The following is a 15,640-nucleotide window of genomic DNA, read 5'->3' on the forward strand; positions in this document are numbered from 1 at the left end:
AGTATGACTATGGTGCCGTTAAACTGATGTTCATGATTGTTAGATGGCTATCTGCTTTTACGTCATTCTCCGCTCCTGTTTTCTTCGTGGAATTTAAGCCAATCGTTCGTTCGCGTCTATTTTTCTTTGTCTTTCTCCAGCGGAAATGGACGGCCTGTCCGACCTCTCCCCGCCCGGCTCTAACCACAACCACAACCACCTGAGTTTTTCCCAGCAGCAGCAGCCGATCCCCGGCAGCACAGCGGAGCAGACTCCTTCGTCGCCGGTGCCGCCGCTGCCTCACGCTCCGCCGCCGCACGGCGGTCAAACGGGAGGCCGACAGCCCCAGCTCCCCGGTCTGCATCACCCGGGCTTGGTGTCCACGCCCATCAGTCCCCAGCTGGTCAACCAGCAGCTCGTGATGGCGCAGATCCTCAACCAGCAGTATGCAGTGAACCGGCTGCTGGCGCAGCAATCCCTGTCACAGCAGTACCTCAACCACCCACCCGTCAACCGCAGCTCCCACACCAAGCCTCTGGAGCCACAGGTGGCGTCGAACACAGAGGTTTCCTCTGAGATTTACCAGTGGGTGAGGGACGAGCTGAAACGGGCCGGCATCTCACAGGCTGTCTTTGCCCGCGTGGCCTTCAACAGAACACAGGTGAGGAGATCGAATTGTAACAGAACTGACCTCAATCAGTGGGTTTTATTTACAATGTATCATTTTTTGCTCTATTGCAATTATTTAATGCATCTGCCTACATCATACAGTCTTCATTCATTTTTTATCAATACTGTGTATATTCAGATGTTAATAAAGTATTTAAAATATGGAAAAAGTGCCTTTAAATCCCCTTAAAGTTCTTTAGTTGTAAAATCAAGTGGCACCGGTGAAATTCAGCCAAATACTCCCAACCAAAATCATACCAAAAACATCATTATCTCCCGTAGTAACACATCGAGTGTATACTTACAACAACATCCTGTTTGAAAAGGAAGCGTGTCACGTTATCATTTCTACAATTTCACGAGATCTCTCTCGCTATGAAATGTTAGGAAAGGCTTCTGTATGAATCCGCTGCCTATTCATGATTCTCACACACTCCAGCAGTCTAGCACCTCTGCTTCACTCGAAGACAGCTGGCAGGCTGCCATGTGAAAGACCCAGGTTCGGTCAGGGCATCCGTTCTCTCTCTGCCAAAAATATGTGGTTTCACTGCAGAGTCAGAGGCCTAACAGACATATCAACAGACACGCAGATGGCAGCGTTAAAGCCTTAAGACGTACTATCTGTGTCGGGGGGGGGGGGGGGGGGGGTTGACGACAAACCTCGTTGCTGCTCCGTTTTCTTTGAAGTTCTATATGTGAAAAGGAAAAGGGGGAAAAAAGAGCGATAAGGATCTATTGGAGTTAGAACGTACAGATACAAAAATTATGTGAGCGTTTGTGTTACTTAGTCAGACAGTGGTGGTTTTGTGCAGCACAAATAGAGCCTTATCGGTGGCTGATGTTAGGAATTAGTTCAACGTGCCTTTGGAGGATTATTTATTAGGTTTGCGTATCTTCACAAAGTCTGCGTTAATAAAAGGACAGGGGAGGGAGGTGTTGATCAGCAGGGTGAAGAGGCCTCTGTCAGTGCGGGAGGTGCATCAAAGGAGCAGAGGTCGCTTTTTTTTAATGGGGTGGAAACTACTCAACTAAAGAGACAGATAGTGAAAACTGATAAGCATGTTCACACTGAAGAATGCAAACAGACACACACGGAGTTCAAGCATAAAAAGGATATACTGCTAATCTGTCCTCTGACAATGTGTATCCATCAAGTACACAGTCGCACCAATAAAAACGTGTGGTTTGTTCACACATGTCTGCATACCACAGACCTGCATATTTTAAACATGACATATATGGCTGCGTATATTTTAATAGTCACCGAAGAAAGATATTGCAGTTCTGATCATTAGCCCGAGAGGACTCGAACGCTTTAAAAATAAATAAATAAAAGCGCAAATATGTTTTTCCCATCACTTTGTTTTATTACCAAATCACACGTATTGATGGTGAGAGAAGCGCAGCGACGGTTTGCACAGTGTGTGGCCAAGAGCTGATGAAAAGGCCCAATCACACGTCTCTGATAATGGAGTCATCGCCGTCTCATAATGATGGAATCGAGCGCTATTGAAAAGTAAACAGAGGATACGCTGATTGCCCGCTGAACAAGACAAGATGTTTCAGGCGAGTAGCTCCGCTCTTATCCGAAGCAGTGCGCGACTCAAAGAATATGTCCAAGATGTGCTAAATGCCACCCATGTGCGACGGGTTCAGAGGCCACACAAGTTTCAGTAAAGTGGGGTTTTTTTTTCCCGTCATCCCCACAAATGATCATGGATGAAGTGCTTTAGACTGACAGAACAGTATTGTTGTACTTCCAGACAAAAGCCCTGCAGAGAGTCATGAGGATATGATGGGATGATTTTATAACATTAATAATGGACTGCTCTCTGTAGACAAAGCTCCTGCAAGTCTGCGAGAGGTGGAGACTCTCACATAATCAGTTGACTCAGAAAAGAAAGCGTGTGTGAGAGCGTCACAGCTCCATTGTCATTAGAGTCTCCATTTACACTTTACTGTCTTACTTAAGAACCCTCTAATGTGATTATTCTCCTTATTGGTTACCACCGTGACCCCTGCTTCACATCTATTTCCCGCTCTGAGAGCCTCTTACTCTCTCTTCCTCTTTCACTCTTCTTTGATGCTGCTCTCCATCCACTGCTCTTTTGGCACCTTCTTGTTTCTTTTTGTTTTTTTTTAAATATACTAAATGTAGTTTCATCATGTAGGGCTTACTGTCTGAAATCCTGCGTAAGGAGGAAGATCCCAAGACGGCGTCCCAGTCGCTACTGGTCAACCTGCGCGCCATGCAGAACTTCCTGCAGCTGCCGGAGGCTGAACGTGACCGCATCTATCAGGAGGAGCGGGAGCGCAGCCTCACGGCCGCCTCTGCAATGGGCTCCGCTCCGCTCATCAGCACCCCACCCAGCCGACCTGTACAGGTAAATTATTGTTTCTGTGGATGCTGTGGATGGGTTCAGCCAGCAGACACACATGCAAAGTTATGGAGCTTAAATTAGGACGGTGAACTTGACATATGATGTGAGATGAGGCTGTGCTCCATTGGTAGCAGAAGTGTGATGGATAAAACACAAAGCATCAGCAGTTGTAGTAAATATTTTGTCAACTTCGGGACCCAAAAATCCTGTAATATTGCCAACCGAACCCAGATGTTTATTGCCACTACCCTGCTTATTAAACTCCACAACTATTCCCAACTCAAAGAAAACGCTTTCTGCTCCGAGTCAGAGTAATCTGAAATGAAGCGACAGCTCTTTAAAGTCCTGTGGCTGACAAAAAGCAAAGAAAATCAAATTTCTACACGGTTATAGTTTTCAGTGTGCACGCAAAACTCAGGGGTGATAAATCTACATTTCTACCCCATAAAACGACATATGTGAAGAGATCTGTTCCTTTGAACCGTCGAGCCAGCTCTGCCGAGATGTTGTTGGTATTTCATGAATGTGTTTGCACGCAGCGAGCGACGGGTAAAGGTATGCACGCGTGAGAACAGGTTGGATTGAGATGAGAATGTCTGTCCATCCGTCTTTGTGTTGGAATCAGAGACAGACGGACGTGTGAAACAAACCTCGTGACGCGGGCGCCGTTTTAGAGGTGCTGCAAGCCACACGAGGTCAAACGAAACGCTATTTCCTTTTTCTTTCTTCTTCAGAAGATTCAGTCAGTCGGTATAAAACATTTGCGCGATGTTAAATATTTATACTGTACAAACACAGGCACCTCACGCACTCATTAGCACACTGTTTTCTGGGACAACAACAAGCGCGTGTACAAGAACAACCCCAACACATTGTTTCGTTGCGTGCTTCACATTCCCCGCTATTGTATCAGCCTCTCTAGAAACACACGGAACAAATAAAAGTCTGTCAGCGGTAAAGAGAACATACTTTACATTCTTCCTGCATGTAAATGAGTTGCGCATCATCCCCGCCCTCACCACACAGGTGAGAATGGTGCACGAATGATGGATAATTTTTTGTGCTAATTTTGACCTTTTACCATGCATTAGGCAGCATTAACAGCCCTCCCATTTCAAAAAAATAAAGCGGTGATGACAAGCTCTGTGAAAGATCAAACATCGTTTAGTCAGTGCCTCTTTCGAAATCGCTTCGTACCACAGCACAACTTTGTACCCTCGCCGCAAATCAGTGTCCCTCATTTGAAAGGTATGTGGCAACTTTCTACCACTTAAGCCCATTTGAAGTGCGGTCAGCTGCATTTGGGAGGTGAGAGGGCCAGACAAAGGCTTCTTCTGTCCTGTCTCCGGTGAAAATTTGGCTTTTATTTAGGTGCGGAGGAGAGCGAGATAGAAGCCCCAGCCCACCCATCTTAAAAATCAATCTTCCCTCTGAAACGACTCAGCGTGGTGGCAGTGGCCGGCTGAAAAGAAAGAGTCGTACTGCGAAGCAGCGGCGCTGAACTTAAAGCAGGACCATTTTGCAGTTCACGGCTCATCTTTACAATCTCAAACTGTGCCGGCACAGGACGGGAACTCAAAGCAGGAGAGTGGACTATCGCACAGGAATTTATTCATGTAAAAAACAGGAAAGTAAAAGAAGGTTTTGGCGAAATAATCTGCTTCTAGTGTTCCTGTTAGTGTCCTTAAAGCCGAGGCAGGAACATGGAGCTATGAAGTGCCTGTTAAGTTCATGTCAGGCTTATCTTAGCATATCTGCAGTGAGCTCACAGAGCTGCAGAGGCACAAACAAAATAAAACAGAAATAAATCTCCAAGGCGGAGAATAAAGGCAGTGGCTACAGCACGGTGTAGAAAATTCAAATCCTGCTTTCTGATTTTTATTTTCACATCACTCAAACGACTGTTGGCACATCAGTACAATATCTCAAGGCCTAATATGCGTCACCTGTATGACTTAAACCAATTGACATTTATCATATAGACCTGTTTTCTGTCCTTCCCTCTCACGCGCGCACACAGATTTGCACACTCATACACCTGGCCATCTGCCAGCCTCTCCTATGGAGCAATGCGGTGCGAATTTAAGCACATAAATCAGACAGGGTGGCAATTGAGCCTGAGACAGAGGAGGGTTTTTATTGGCCTCATAAAAACAGATGCAGAGGTATGTTTCTCTCACATGTACCGATGGCTCGGCTCGACTCTCCCAAAGCCAGTTAGTGCATGCCTCTGCCTTAACAATTTGCTTGACACGGTACCCTCCCGCTCCCACTGACAAGCCCGTGTCGAGCTGTCATAAAACAGGATAAAAGGCCCAGAAATTCTCAGACATTCCACTTTCACCACAAATTTCAGAGATTGTTTTTTAACACGTAAAGGAGCTCGTATTAGGTGTCTAGACAAATACTTGAATATATATGTTTTTTGATCACCAGTTCCATCGCGAGATGGGTAGCTGTTGGTGTTATTATGGTTTATTTGAATGCCATTTACTTGTACCCACACCCAACCCTGTCGATGGCTTCTTTCAGAAAGACTCGTATGGAATGATTCATATGCTAATGGTTCTTGGGTAATGCTTTTATTAGGATACTTGTTACCTTGTCAAAGGATTTTCGTCAAGATGCAACAAGCCGCTGAATGAAGATGATTTGATTTCACTTGACTTACATTTATTTTTTAATCACCGGCTTGACATAAGAATAATAACGTTGCACACAACACATCTAAGTGTTTGTGAGCAAAGTAAGGCTGGCGCTGTGTGTGGGTGTAATCTACACTCGAGCGCGCGGATGTGTGTGTAAGAGGTGGCTGCATGCGTGATCATGTGTTCAGACAGATTCACTTTATTATTATTATTTTTTTCTTATGTGAGCCTGAACAAATGTGGTTGTGTTGTGTTCTAGCCCCGAAGGGAAGACTGTAACAGCGTAAGGCCGGAGGATTGGAATCCCCGAATCCCTGTGGGCATTTCACCTGTGAGCAAACCACTTCACCCAACCACAGCACTGCCAACTGAGCAGATACATTCTCATTGAAAATACAAGTCACTCTCATTGACAACAATATCCCCATGTCAGTGCAATTTTAGTGTTTTCTATGTTTATGAAGCTGGAAAGTTATTTTTCAAGCGCGAGGCAAATAATTTCTCTGTCTTTCAGCGCAAAGTTTTATCAGAAAGTCTGGAACAATAAAGTTAAATTACATTACATTACTCTGTTGCAGTATTTAGTAAACCAACTGTCACACAACACTAATAAAAAAAAAAATATCTTCAGACAGTAGAGAGTCCAGGTCCACACATGCAATCTAAACCTGTCAAATACAAATAGAATCTTATATCTAACAACACATTAGAGTTTAATAAAACCGGGAAAGCCTTTAAATCAAATGTTTGTTCTTTTTATTACAAGGTTAAACCGTCACCGCTGCCCAGCGAGTGGAACGGCAAGGCGGACAGCTGCATCCTCAACATCAACTCCACCATCTACGATGAGATCCAGCAGGAGATGAAGAGGGCCAAAGTGTCCCAGGCCTTGTTCGCGAAGGTGGCGGCCTCCAAGAGCCAGGTAGTGAAATGCACACTAAAGAAGTGTCGCAAATTGTCCTCTGTGTTTAGGTAGCATCATTTGTTAATTGAACTGTGCTTTCTAAAGTAGAGCTGTACTGATATGCCATAAATCCAAGCCTGAAAGTCCAGACGGGCATACGTAATCGTCCAATGTCCACACCAACACGTTCTCACTCCCAAAGCGTAACATTTTACGCTAGGTGACAAATTGTCAACATATTACGTTTTCGGCTACCCACCACGTTCCTGAATGACGACCTCGGAAAAATGAGGAAATATGAGAACCGTATGGACTCAATCTACTCATGTTCGCTCTGTTTTCTTCAAATCACTTAGAAACACGCTATTTAACATCATTAAAGTCTTGGTTAAGGTCAGGAAAAAGGTTATGGTTAGGGCTAGGGATAAGGTTAGGTTTAGCGGGAGCGTCATTGCACTGGATTTCAGACATAACCCGCCGCGTACCATAAGAACGCCGAAGGTCTCCTTTCGCGTTCCTCAGGAACGCCGCGGGACGTGACAAAACGTCGGCATGTTACGCCTCTGGAGTGAGAACGGGCTGTCCACACACATGTAGACACAGCCTTTGTGTTTAAAGAGAGAAATTGAGGACCTTTTGTCTCTGATTGGTGAACTCTGGTGAATTTGCTTCGATGCGTGTGTGCAGGAAAACTGTACATCTCCATCAAAGGTTGGAGACGGCGCATGAGGAAACTTAGCTCAGTGTATCAGTGGAGCGATTTATCGTCATAATGACACATGTCTTCTTTATTGTGGGTTTGGAGTTTAGCAGTCGACACTGTTTCAACACCAAACAAACCTGTTTATATTAGCTCCGCTCAGTTAGATGATGATGGGAGCCCCTGTCATCTTCTCACAAAGAGCGCAGAGCTCACACAACACAAGCTTGTGTGTGTTGGAAACAGAGGGTGAAAACATAGCGCCAGTTTAACTCTTTATTAAAAGCAATTAAAAATGTAGCGCTGAGGACTTATTATTAAAGGTTTTCGTGTGTCTGTCGCAGGCAGAGTTGGGAAGATTTCCACAATTGTGCTTGATGAAGAAGATGGTGGGGGGGAGAAATAGATCACCAAGGGCGGAATAATCTTGAAATATCTGCAAAGGCTTTATTTTTTTCTTGCTGATTAGGATGATTATAGCCCCAGATAGCTTTGTTTTACCAAATTGCAGTTTGATGCACAAACCACTGTTTTTGTTAAGGAGTTCAAAGACTCCTTGGAAGGATAGAGAAAAGGGGGAGAGTGAGGCGGTCGCAGTATTAACTCGCTCATGTCTCTCTCTTCTCAAATGACGGTTTGTCTGGGAACAGGTTTCCATCATGCTGTCTCCACCTCCCTCCCATCTCTCTGTCTTGCCCCTCTACCTCTCTCGTTCCCCCGATTTCTGCCTCTCTTTCACGTTCCATTCATGGCAGGCGGGTGTGAATGTGAATTGAGCAGCAGATAAGAAGTGTGCTAATTATGCCTCTGAAAAGGGGCCTGGGAGAGCACTTATCTCTGGCTCTATCTCGTAATGGGCGCTCCCCGGGCAGCTGGTCCTCCCCCCTTACTACCCAGCCGGCATTGCCACATCTACCAGCACCGCCAGGCCAGCGGCTGCTCCTCCCCAGCAGCACCCACGTACTCTGAAAATCAGATGCTGGGACCCAGCTTTCAGCTGCAGTTTCCTCAAAAATATTCAAAAAAGAAATTGTCAATATTTTTTTTTTAAATTTAAAGCAGGACAGTGGGTTCATTGTTTTAGTTTCATGCTCTGGGCAGACAGTTCAAGCATTTTTATCTTACTATCCTCAATGCCAGCATCGCAGTCTGGATAAAAAAGGCTTTCCTTTCCCTCAGTGCTGTGTATAGTATCACTGTCATACACAAAAGTAAATAAATATGGCACTTTGTGTAGGCAACCGCAGGGCTGCAATGATATGTTAAATGATAGATTAGCTAGTTTGCTCGTCAAGCAATGAGTCAATCATTTTTGTCACGTCTCGTTGTAAAGATTTGCGGGAAGAGTTAATCGCCACAACTGAAATTTACAGACGTCCCTAAACACCTCGCAAGCAGGCAAACGGCTATGAAAGGTGATACACAGATATAGCGTTACTGTATTGAATAGAAGATGCCTATAAGGATACAATTACTTAACACAAACCATATGGAGCAAGTCTGAGCAGCAGAGCTAATGCTCGCTGAGCCAGTTGGTAACTAATCAAATGTAATCTCGCCCTGTATTAATCACTTCCTCTGACATGCAGATAAGGAACAAAGTTGTATTTAGTGAGAACCTTTATTACCATCTTTGTGCTCAATTTTACTGCAGTGTTTCGTACAGATTGAAAGTATCCTTGTGGCTGTGAGTGATGAAGCTGCAGTTTACCAATATTCTCTAAATGCCTCACAGACAGGCGATCGGTAGATGTGAAAGTGTAATAGAAGGCAGCTCTTAGTCAAAATACAAAGACTTGACGCTGCACTAAATCAGGTCTCTAGCAATACACCCGAAGCAGGTGAACAATTGTCAAGAAATGAGAACAAACCCTCCCACTACCCACACACACACACACACACACGCTCGTTCAGCTATCTTAGTGAGGACCTTCATTGACATAATGGTTTCCCTAGCCCCTTACCCTAACCATTAAAAATGAATGCCTAACCCTAACCTAATTGTAATCCTAACACTAAACATACATTTTGAGCCTCAAACTTGTGTGTGTCCTCACAAGTGACTGTTGGTTCTCACAAGTATAGTAGGATGCAGATTTCGGTCCTCACAAAGATAGCTAGACAGGAACACACACACACAGATTCCTAAATAGATAAGAAACAAGCAGACGTCCTGTTCTCTTCCTCAGTGCGTCACCTTGGTTCCTGGGAAATTATGACGGCCATTTTTTTCAAAAGATTGTTGCCGATTTAAAACCAAGCGATTAGTCAATATAATAGTTATTGATTAACGATGAAAATATTAGTAGATTTTGATTAAACATGAAATATCATATCCAGTAAAAGTGCTGCCTTTATGCTAACTGATAAAAGATGGCACTAGTTTTATTTTAACCAGAAAAAAACATTTTAAAATGTGGTGGTTTGTTGTAGAACACATACCCACAATGTGCTCGTTAGTGATTAGCAGTGATTTGTGGTCTCTTTAGTCATACTACATATTATTGGCTACATTGGTTACTCGTTTTTAAAAGAGGTGTTGCTTTGAAAACATTTTTTAGGTTTTTAAAATGTAAGTATTGTCGAAATCAGTGAGAGGAACAGCTGAATGTATCCATTTACAATGTTCAAAATCATCACTTAAGCTTAGGTCAAGAGAGGTTTGCAGCCTTGCAGGGGGAAAAAAAATAACCATCCGAGCCGTGGGTAGAGCACCATGCCAGCAGAGACTGCTGGTACTGTGGTTGGTGATGAGGATGGAGGATGGGCTAGACTGGCAGGATGCCCATATGGGGTCCAGGGAAATAATCATGGGGGGAGGGGAAGGAAGAGGCCTCATCACTGAAACTGGCACTGTCCTGTCTGCTTGGTTTGCATTTCAAACTCTGCCTGTTCAGCTCAGCTTAGGGTTTCCCAGTATGTTTACATAAGCACGGGACCAGGTGACTGGGACGCCACTTTAACGTATCTGAGACGGCCGAGAAGAGGAGAACAGATCTGACAATCTTTAAGGAGAGAAAGATGGGAGATGGTGACCTGACGGAGGCCACGTGCAGCAATACTTTGAGTAGAAAAGTTCACCCGAGCCTGCTCATTGGTTCACGCTCCACCGAGCGTGCGGTTAAGAGTGGAGCATGTACTGTGTGTTTTTCTGAGGAGGCAAATTGAACGCGTGGACCAGTGCATGTGTACTCCAGTGTGCATATTTATGTCGGCTGGTGTTTGGGGAGTTTTTGGAACGCAGCCATTCTGTCCTCTCTTAGGGCTCGTAACCACTGAAGGCCTCTGCCAGTCCTCACCCTCCACATGCACATATTCAACGTTGCGTTTCAATCACTCTTTTACTGCCACATATTCAGAGTAGTAACTATAGAGCAGCGACTCTAACCCGAGCCACAATACTTCATCAGATTAATGTTTGCTATTTACTTGAAGTCAGAGCATTCATTTTTTTTAAGCAATCCACAAAGCCATTCTGATTTATTAGGATACATATTGTGTTTACTCTTTGATAAAATCGAAATCATTATTCATGATCCGTTCCTCAATGATTCAGACTGATCGAACGCTCCAAGAATGCTCCATCTCCATTTAGCTTCAGGAGATGTCAGACTTGGAGAAAACAACTGCGCGCTGCTGGTTCAAATCCAGCGTTGACACTGCCAGAAGTTGCGCTATTTGCCAAACGGCCCATTTCATTTTAGCCTGCAGAGGTGCAAGCTATGATCTGGATAGCCTGGAGTTGATGTCAACATTATTAACTGGCTCAGTAGGGCTAGAGCACTATCTAGCAAGCTGCAGTGCTTTGTTTTCATTCGTGTTAACAGGGGAGGCTTGCTGTGTTGGCTAGCCTGACGGAGAGGGCAGCTAATATTCAGCTGAGCGATGGGAGGTCGGCTGAGGGTGGGGTGGAGCGGATCGGGGGCATTCCTTTGACACGACTTTTATGTCTAAACATTCCCAACACTTCCTGAGAGGAACTGTGCGGTGGATGGAATCAGAGTCCCTGCTGTCATAAAACAAGCACCCTGGGAGCCCCGCGCACTGCGGGGCTCAAAGCCCTCCGACTCCTCAATGGCCAGTGGAGTACAGAACGCAGTCACCACCACAAACGGCGCCCTCCCTCCCCATCTCTCTTTCTCTTTCTGTCTCCCTCTCTCACTCGCTCATTCTCCCCTGGAAGAGGCTACGCTAATTAGCCAGGCTCTAATGAGACAGAATGGCACTGATCTGGTCCGCCGCTGCGCCACCGGGGGGGCCGAGCAGGGGGGCTGGTGCAGTAGGGGAGAGAGGGGGGGGGGGGGGGGGGAGGTTGGTGTATGCCATCTGTCACCCTGCACCCGCCTGGCACGGCAGTCCCTGGAGTGGAGGAGGGGGGCCGGTGATGGCGGGGAGTGAGTGCCTCGTTGGTCTAAGGATATGGACTATTGGGTGAAGGTAGGTGGCGGCGGCGGGTGGCGATACTGATAGGAGGAAGGGAGGGTGACCGCATAACTGTGACTGCTTCATGTTTCCAAAGTTGCTAATTTCCTGTTACGGGTAGAATCCGCTTAGTGGTTTTACATGTTTTATACGGACATGAAAGCTTTTCTTAGCTTTAATCTCAGCCAACTACACCAAACCAGACACACACATGCAGCTCCGCTCCGTCCAGTGGCTGCTTTACAAGAGGGGCAGATGGCTGACCTTTTCGGTGTCTCTGTCTAGATTGTGACCGTTCAGAGGTTTGTCTGTTGTGAGGAGCGTTTTGCATGAAAATCGGTGGCATCCATAGATCGTCCGAATCGACAGTGACGATGTTACGCTGGTACTCGTTACAGTTTCGCATCGCTTCCCACAAGTTTGACTTTTCCTGTTACAGCAGTGCTGGCGTCAAGTCTTAATTTTTGTTTGTGTGCTTCTCCTCGCCTCTCTCTCTCAAATTAGGCAGATCAGAGTGAGCATATCACAGCCCCTGGGGATCTAAAAGGGCCGTGACTGTTTATTAATTGATTTATTTATTTATCTCCCGTGCCTGCTTGGTTATTAGGTTGCCATGGGAAACAGGCTAGGCCAGATCCCCTCCATTATTAAAGACACAATTTCTTGAACTGGAGACCCAGCTGTCTGAATAATTAATTTAGTGAACGAATTATCTTGCAAACGGTAAGTCTTCCCCTCCCTCTGAAATGAGCCTTTCTCTTATTGTTTAATGGACAGTGGAATTCCCACCAGGCTGTTTTCTGAGCCCTCCTCCTCTTAGTGGGAGCACGGGGTCTCACTGAGCATGCTCAGAGCACTTTGTGTCTCTCCTGCCATCTCTCTCACTTACGCCTTACGTGCCACCTCTCACCCCATCTGTCTCCGACCGCACAACTCCCTCCTCCCTCGTCGCCCACCTCCTTCCCTGCAGTCCAAACTAGGAATCTGCCCCGACTGTCAAGACTCCAAATTGTCTCATCCTCATCACCTCTAGTACATTACTGTATGACAAATGTTTCGCGGAGCACAGCAGCTGTTAGCCAGTTCGCTACATACTGAAGTAGCACTAGAGCTCTCTCGATAAACAAGCCTAACCGATGCTTATTCTGTCACACAGCTCACATCACTAGTTCTCACTGTTTCCTGGCTTGTTAGAAAAAGTTACTCCTATTCCACTGACAGGCACTGACAGGGTTTTGCTAGCTTTTTCTTTCCTGCAAATGTTAGCAAGCTAACCCACTCCCACTGTCTCCACTTCTCCTGACAGACCACACAGGGCTTGTTCTGAGGCCCATTCTCGCTAATCTGATCAGGCAGGCAAATACGCCGGGAAAAGCGCTTTAATGATCCCCCTAATTACCTCAAGTCAATACCAACTGTATTATTAGACTCGGGGAAAATATTCCATTAGGGTGCCCCCCGTGGGAGTCCCCCCTGTGCGCGCTGATGTCACGCGCTGCGCGCCCCCTACGCTTGTAATTAATTTTATTTACACACGCAGGAATGCACAAGGTCGCACCTGCAGCCCGGAGCCGCCCGACTCGGCCCGCCTAATCAGATCTGTCATAATTACCATTCTGCATGCTTCTGACACACGCCGGGAAATATTTCAATTTAACTACAGCCACTAGCTCCGGCAGATGCAGCGTGAGAGAGAGAGAGAGTGTGTATCTGTGCTAGTGTGCGTGCATACAGAGTGTGAGAGAGGGGGAATTGCACGGGGAGATATTAGGACCCATCTAAGTCCTCATCCTGCTTACGTTCACTTGGTTTTGCTAGCATTATTTGTTCTCCTCTCTGTCTTTCAAAATCTCGTCTCTTTGCTTCCTCTGAGGATGACTGCCTCTCACTACTAATCACTTTATCCACATTGAATTCTATTAGTAGGTAAATTTACAATATACTGCATGAACTGAGCCTGACGAAGGGCTTCCAGCCATGTTTCACAGAGACATTTGAGGTTTTTCAGCGATTTTCTCGACATTTGAAAATCGTGATTTTATTTTATAAGACAAGTCGCTTCAAATTGAACAGGAAACAAAAAAAAAACTCATATCTTTTGTCTGACTTTAAATATTTGATCAGTTTCACTAAAATCTGCAAACTTGTCGACAATTAAGAACACTTATTTAGCTGACATAGACAATTTGCAGGTTCTCTGCTATTTCAATCCCTAATTCAATAAGATCAGTCATGATTTATCAGCTTAATTATGCTTTGATATTAGCAATTAAACCCCAGCTTTGAATTAAATCTCAATCAAGCTCTTATAATTGATGGAATCAGACTCCATGTAGGTGCTTTCTGCGTTTGTAACGTTGCTGCAGTTGTTGATTATCTGCAGTTCATCTTCGACGTGTTTGTTGTCTTGTGTGCATTCATCCTCCATCTGCCTCAGCAGTATTGAATAGAAAAGATTATAAACAAGAGGTAAATTTGTGGATGGAGAACAGTGTTTGAACATTCAGTGTGGCTGTGCAGACAGTGCGGATATACAAATATCAGCCCACCACCAGGCTAAACTAGATTATGGTGCAATTTCAACAATACTAATATTTGATACAGAGAGACACGTGTACTGTAGCATCATCAGCGACTCCATTTTCAGCCATTTTGTACACATGAAAAATCTGTGGTGCTTTCCTGGACAAAGAGTCCACTAAAATGTGAAGTTTACCTTCTTAGGAGAGAAAATATATTTCCTGCGAGTGTTTGGTCAGGACTGAGCGAAATATTACAACAGTTTAATTTGTGGATATGCAAATTATAACAATTTTTTCCTTGGGCTCGGGCAGCGCGTTCATCCTGCAGACAATCAGGGTTTTCTGCAGGAGGACGACTGTGGGAAAGTCCCTGGTCGTACAATTGTTACTGTGTTATGTGCGGTTGTGTGTGAAGAACTTTGCTTGGAAAAGAATAAAATGTGCGGTTAAAAAAAAGAAACTGTAACCACACAGATGTTTAATGTGCTCCATTTTTGATGGACTGGTCATTTGCCTTTGGTTATTCTTTATGCTCCATCTGCCTCTATTTGGTTGCTCGAAAATACCCTCAATGCTTTATTGGTTCGGCAGCCATGACGTAAACTGCCACACAGAGCTACTCGGTATTGTTTCTGGGAAGGAGTGCTGACACAGAGAGAGGGGCCATTTCCTGCACAGTCATGCCTCGCCCTCACAATGTGCGTCGCGTTAGCTGTCAGTCTGTTATTGTTGTCAACTTGCTTATTGTATCTGGAGAGGTCGCGACCCCTCTTCAGAAAACGCTCGCCGTTTGGCTAAGACTTCTCCGTGTCACAGCTCGAATAGAGATTAAATGTTTGGCATGTATGATTCAGACTGGCGAATCTCTCTCCTAAAGCTCAGCCACTGACATCCTCACAAAAGAAGATAGTAACACAATCTGGCAACCACAATCTGGAAAGCATCCTCTCTGACAAGACATCAGAGTCGTATCAACGAGATTTAATAACTAAAAAAAAAAGAGTTTTAAAGGCAAGTTTCTAAAGATTTAGATGACTCAGTTTTTAATCCTTAAAAGCTTTCCTTAAGGAAGAAGCGGCCGTACTAGAAATTTCATCATTAATTTCTGCAGTCGCAAATCCAGCCATCCTTGGGGCCTGTCTGTCATTTTACAAAGATGGTCGTTTGATCCGTTTGTTTTGTAGTCTGCCTCCTTCGTGAGGGCCTAGGACCTGCGTGTGAATTAGAATCAGATGGTGAGGTTATGAGAAATTACGCAGAGGTAAATAAAAATGTGGCTTAACAATAAATTCAACTCTTTGATCACCATCTGGTGAACAGCCTTAGATACGATACAAAGAAGGTGGTATATTATTAGAAAGTAATAAAAGCACTGAACGTTTTTCTCTCGATCCATTGGAGATGCCTCGCACTTT

The 15,640-nt window shown here is 44.9% G+C and overlaps 1 protein-coding gene across 4 annotated transcripts in view; it reads left to right on the forward strand.

Moving 5' to 3' along the window:
- The window catches only part of satb1b (SATB homeobox 1b), a 57,712-nt gene that overhangs the window by 31,448 nt on the left and 10,624 nt on the right, over positions 1 to 15,640 (forward strand). For all 4 annotated transcript variants that reach the window (XM_085178281.1, XM_085178280.1, XM_085178283.1 and 1 more), the window contains 4 exons: positions 141 to 640; positions 2,820 to 3,032; positions 5,937 to 6,008; positions 6,444 to 6,599. In XM_085178281.1, coding sequence (XP_085034407.1) covers positions 141 to 640; positions 2,820 to 3,032; positions 5,937 to 6,008; positions 6,444 to 6,599 — 941 coding nt within the window. The remainder of the gene's footprint in view (positions 1 to 140; positions 641 to 2,819; positions 3,033 to 5,936; positions 6,009 to 6,443; positions 6,600 to 15,640) is intronic.

This window comes from Neolamprologus multifasciatus, chromosome 11 (assembly GCF_963576455.1).
Source record: "Neolamprologus multifasciatus chromosome 11, fNeoMul1.2, whole genome shotgun sequence".
Taxonomy (NCBI): Eukaryota; Metazoa; Chordata; class Actinopteri; order Cichliformes; family Cichlidae; genus Neolamprologus; species Neolamprologus multifasciatus.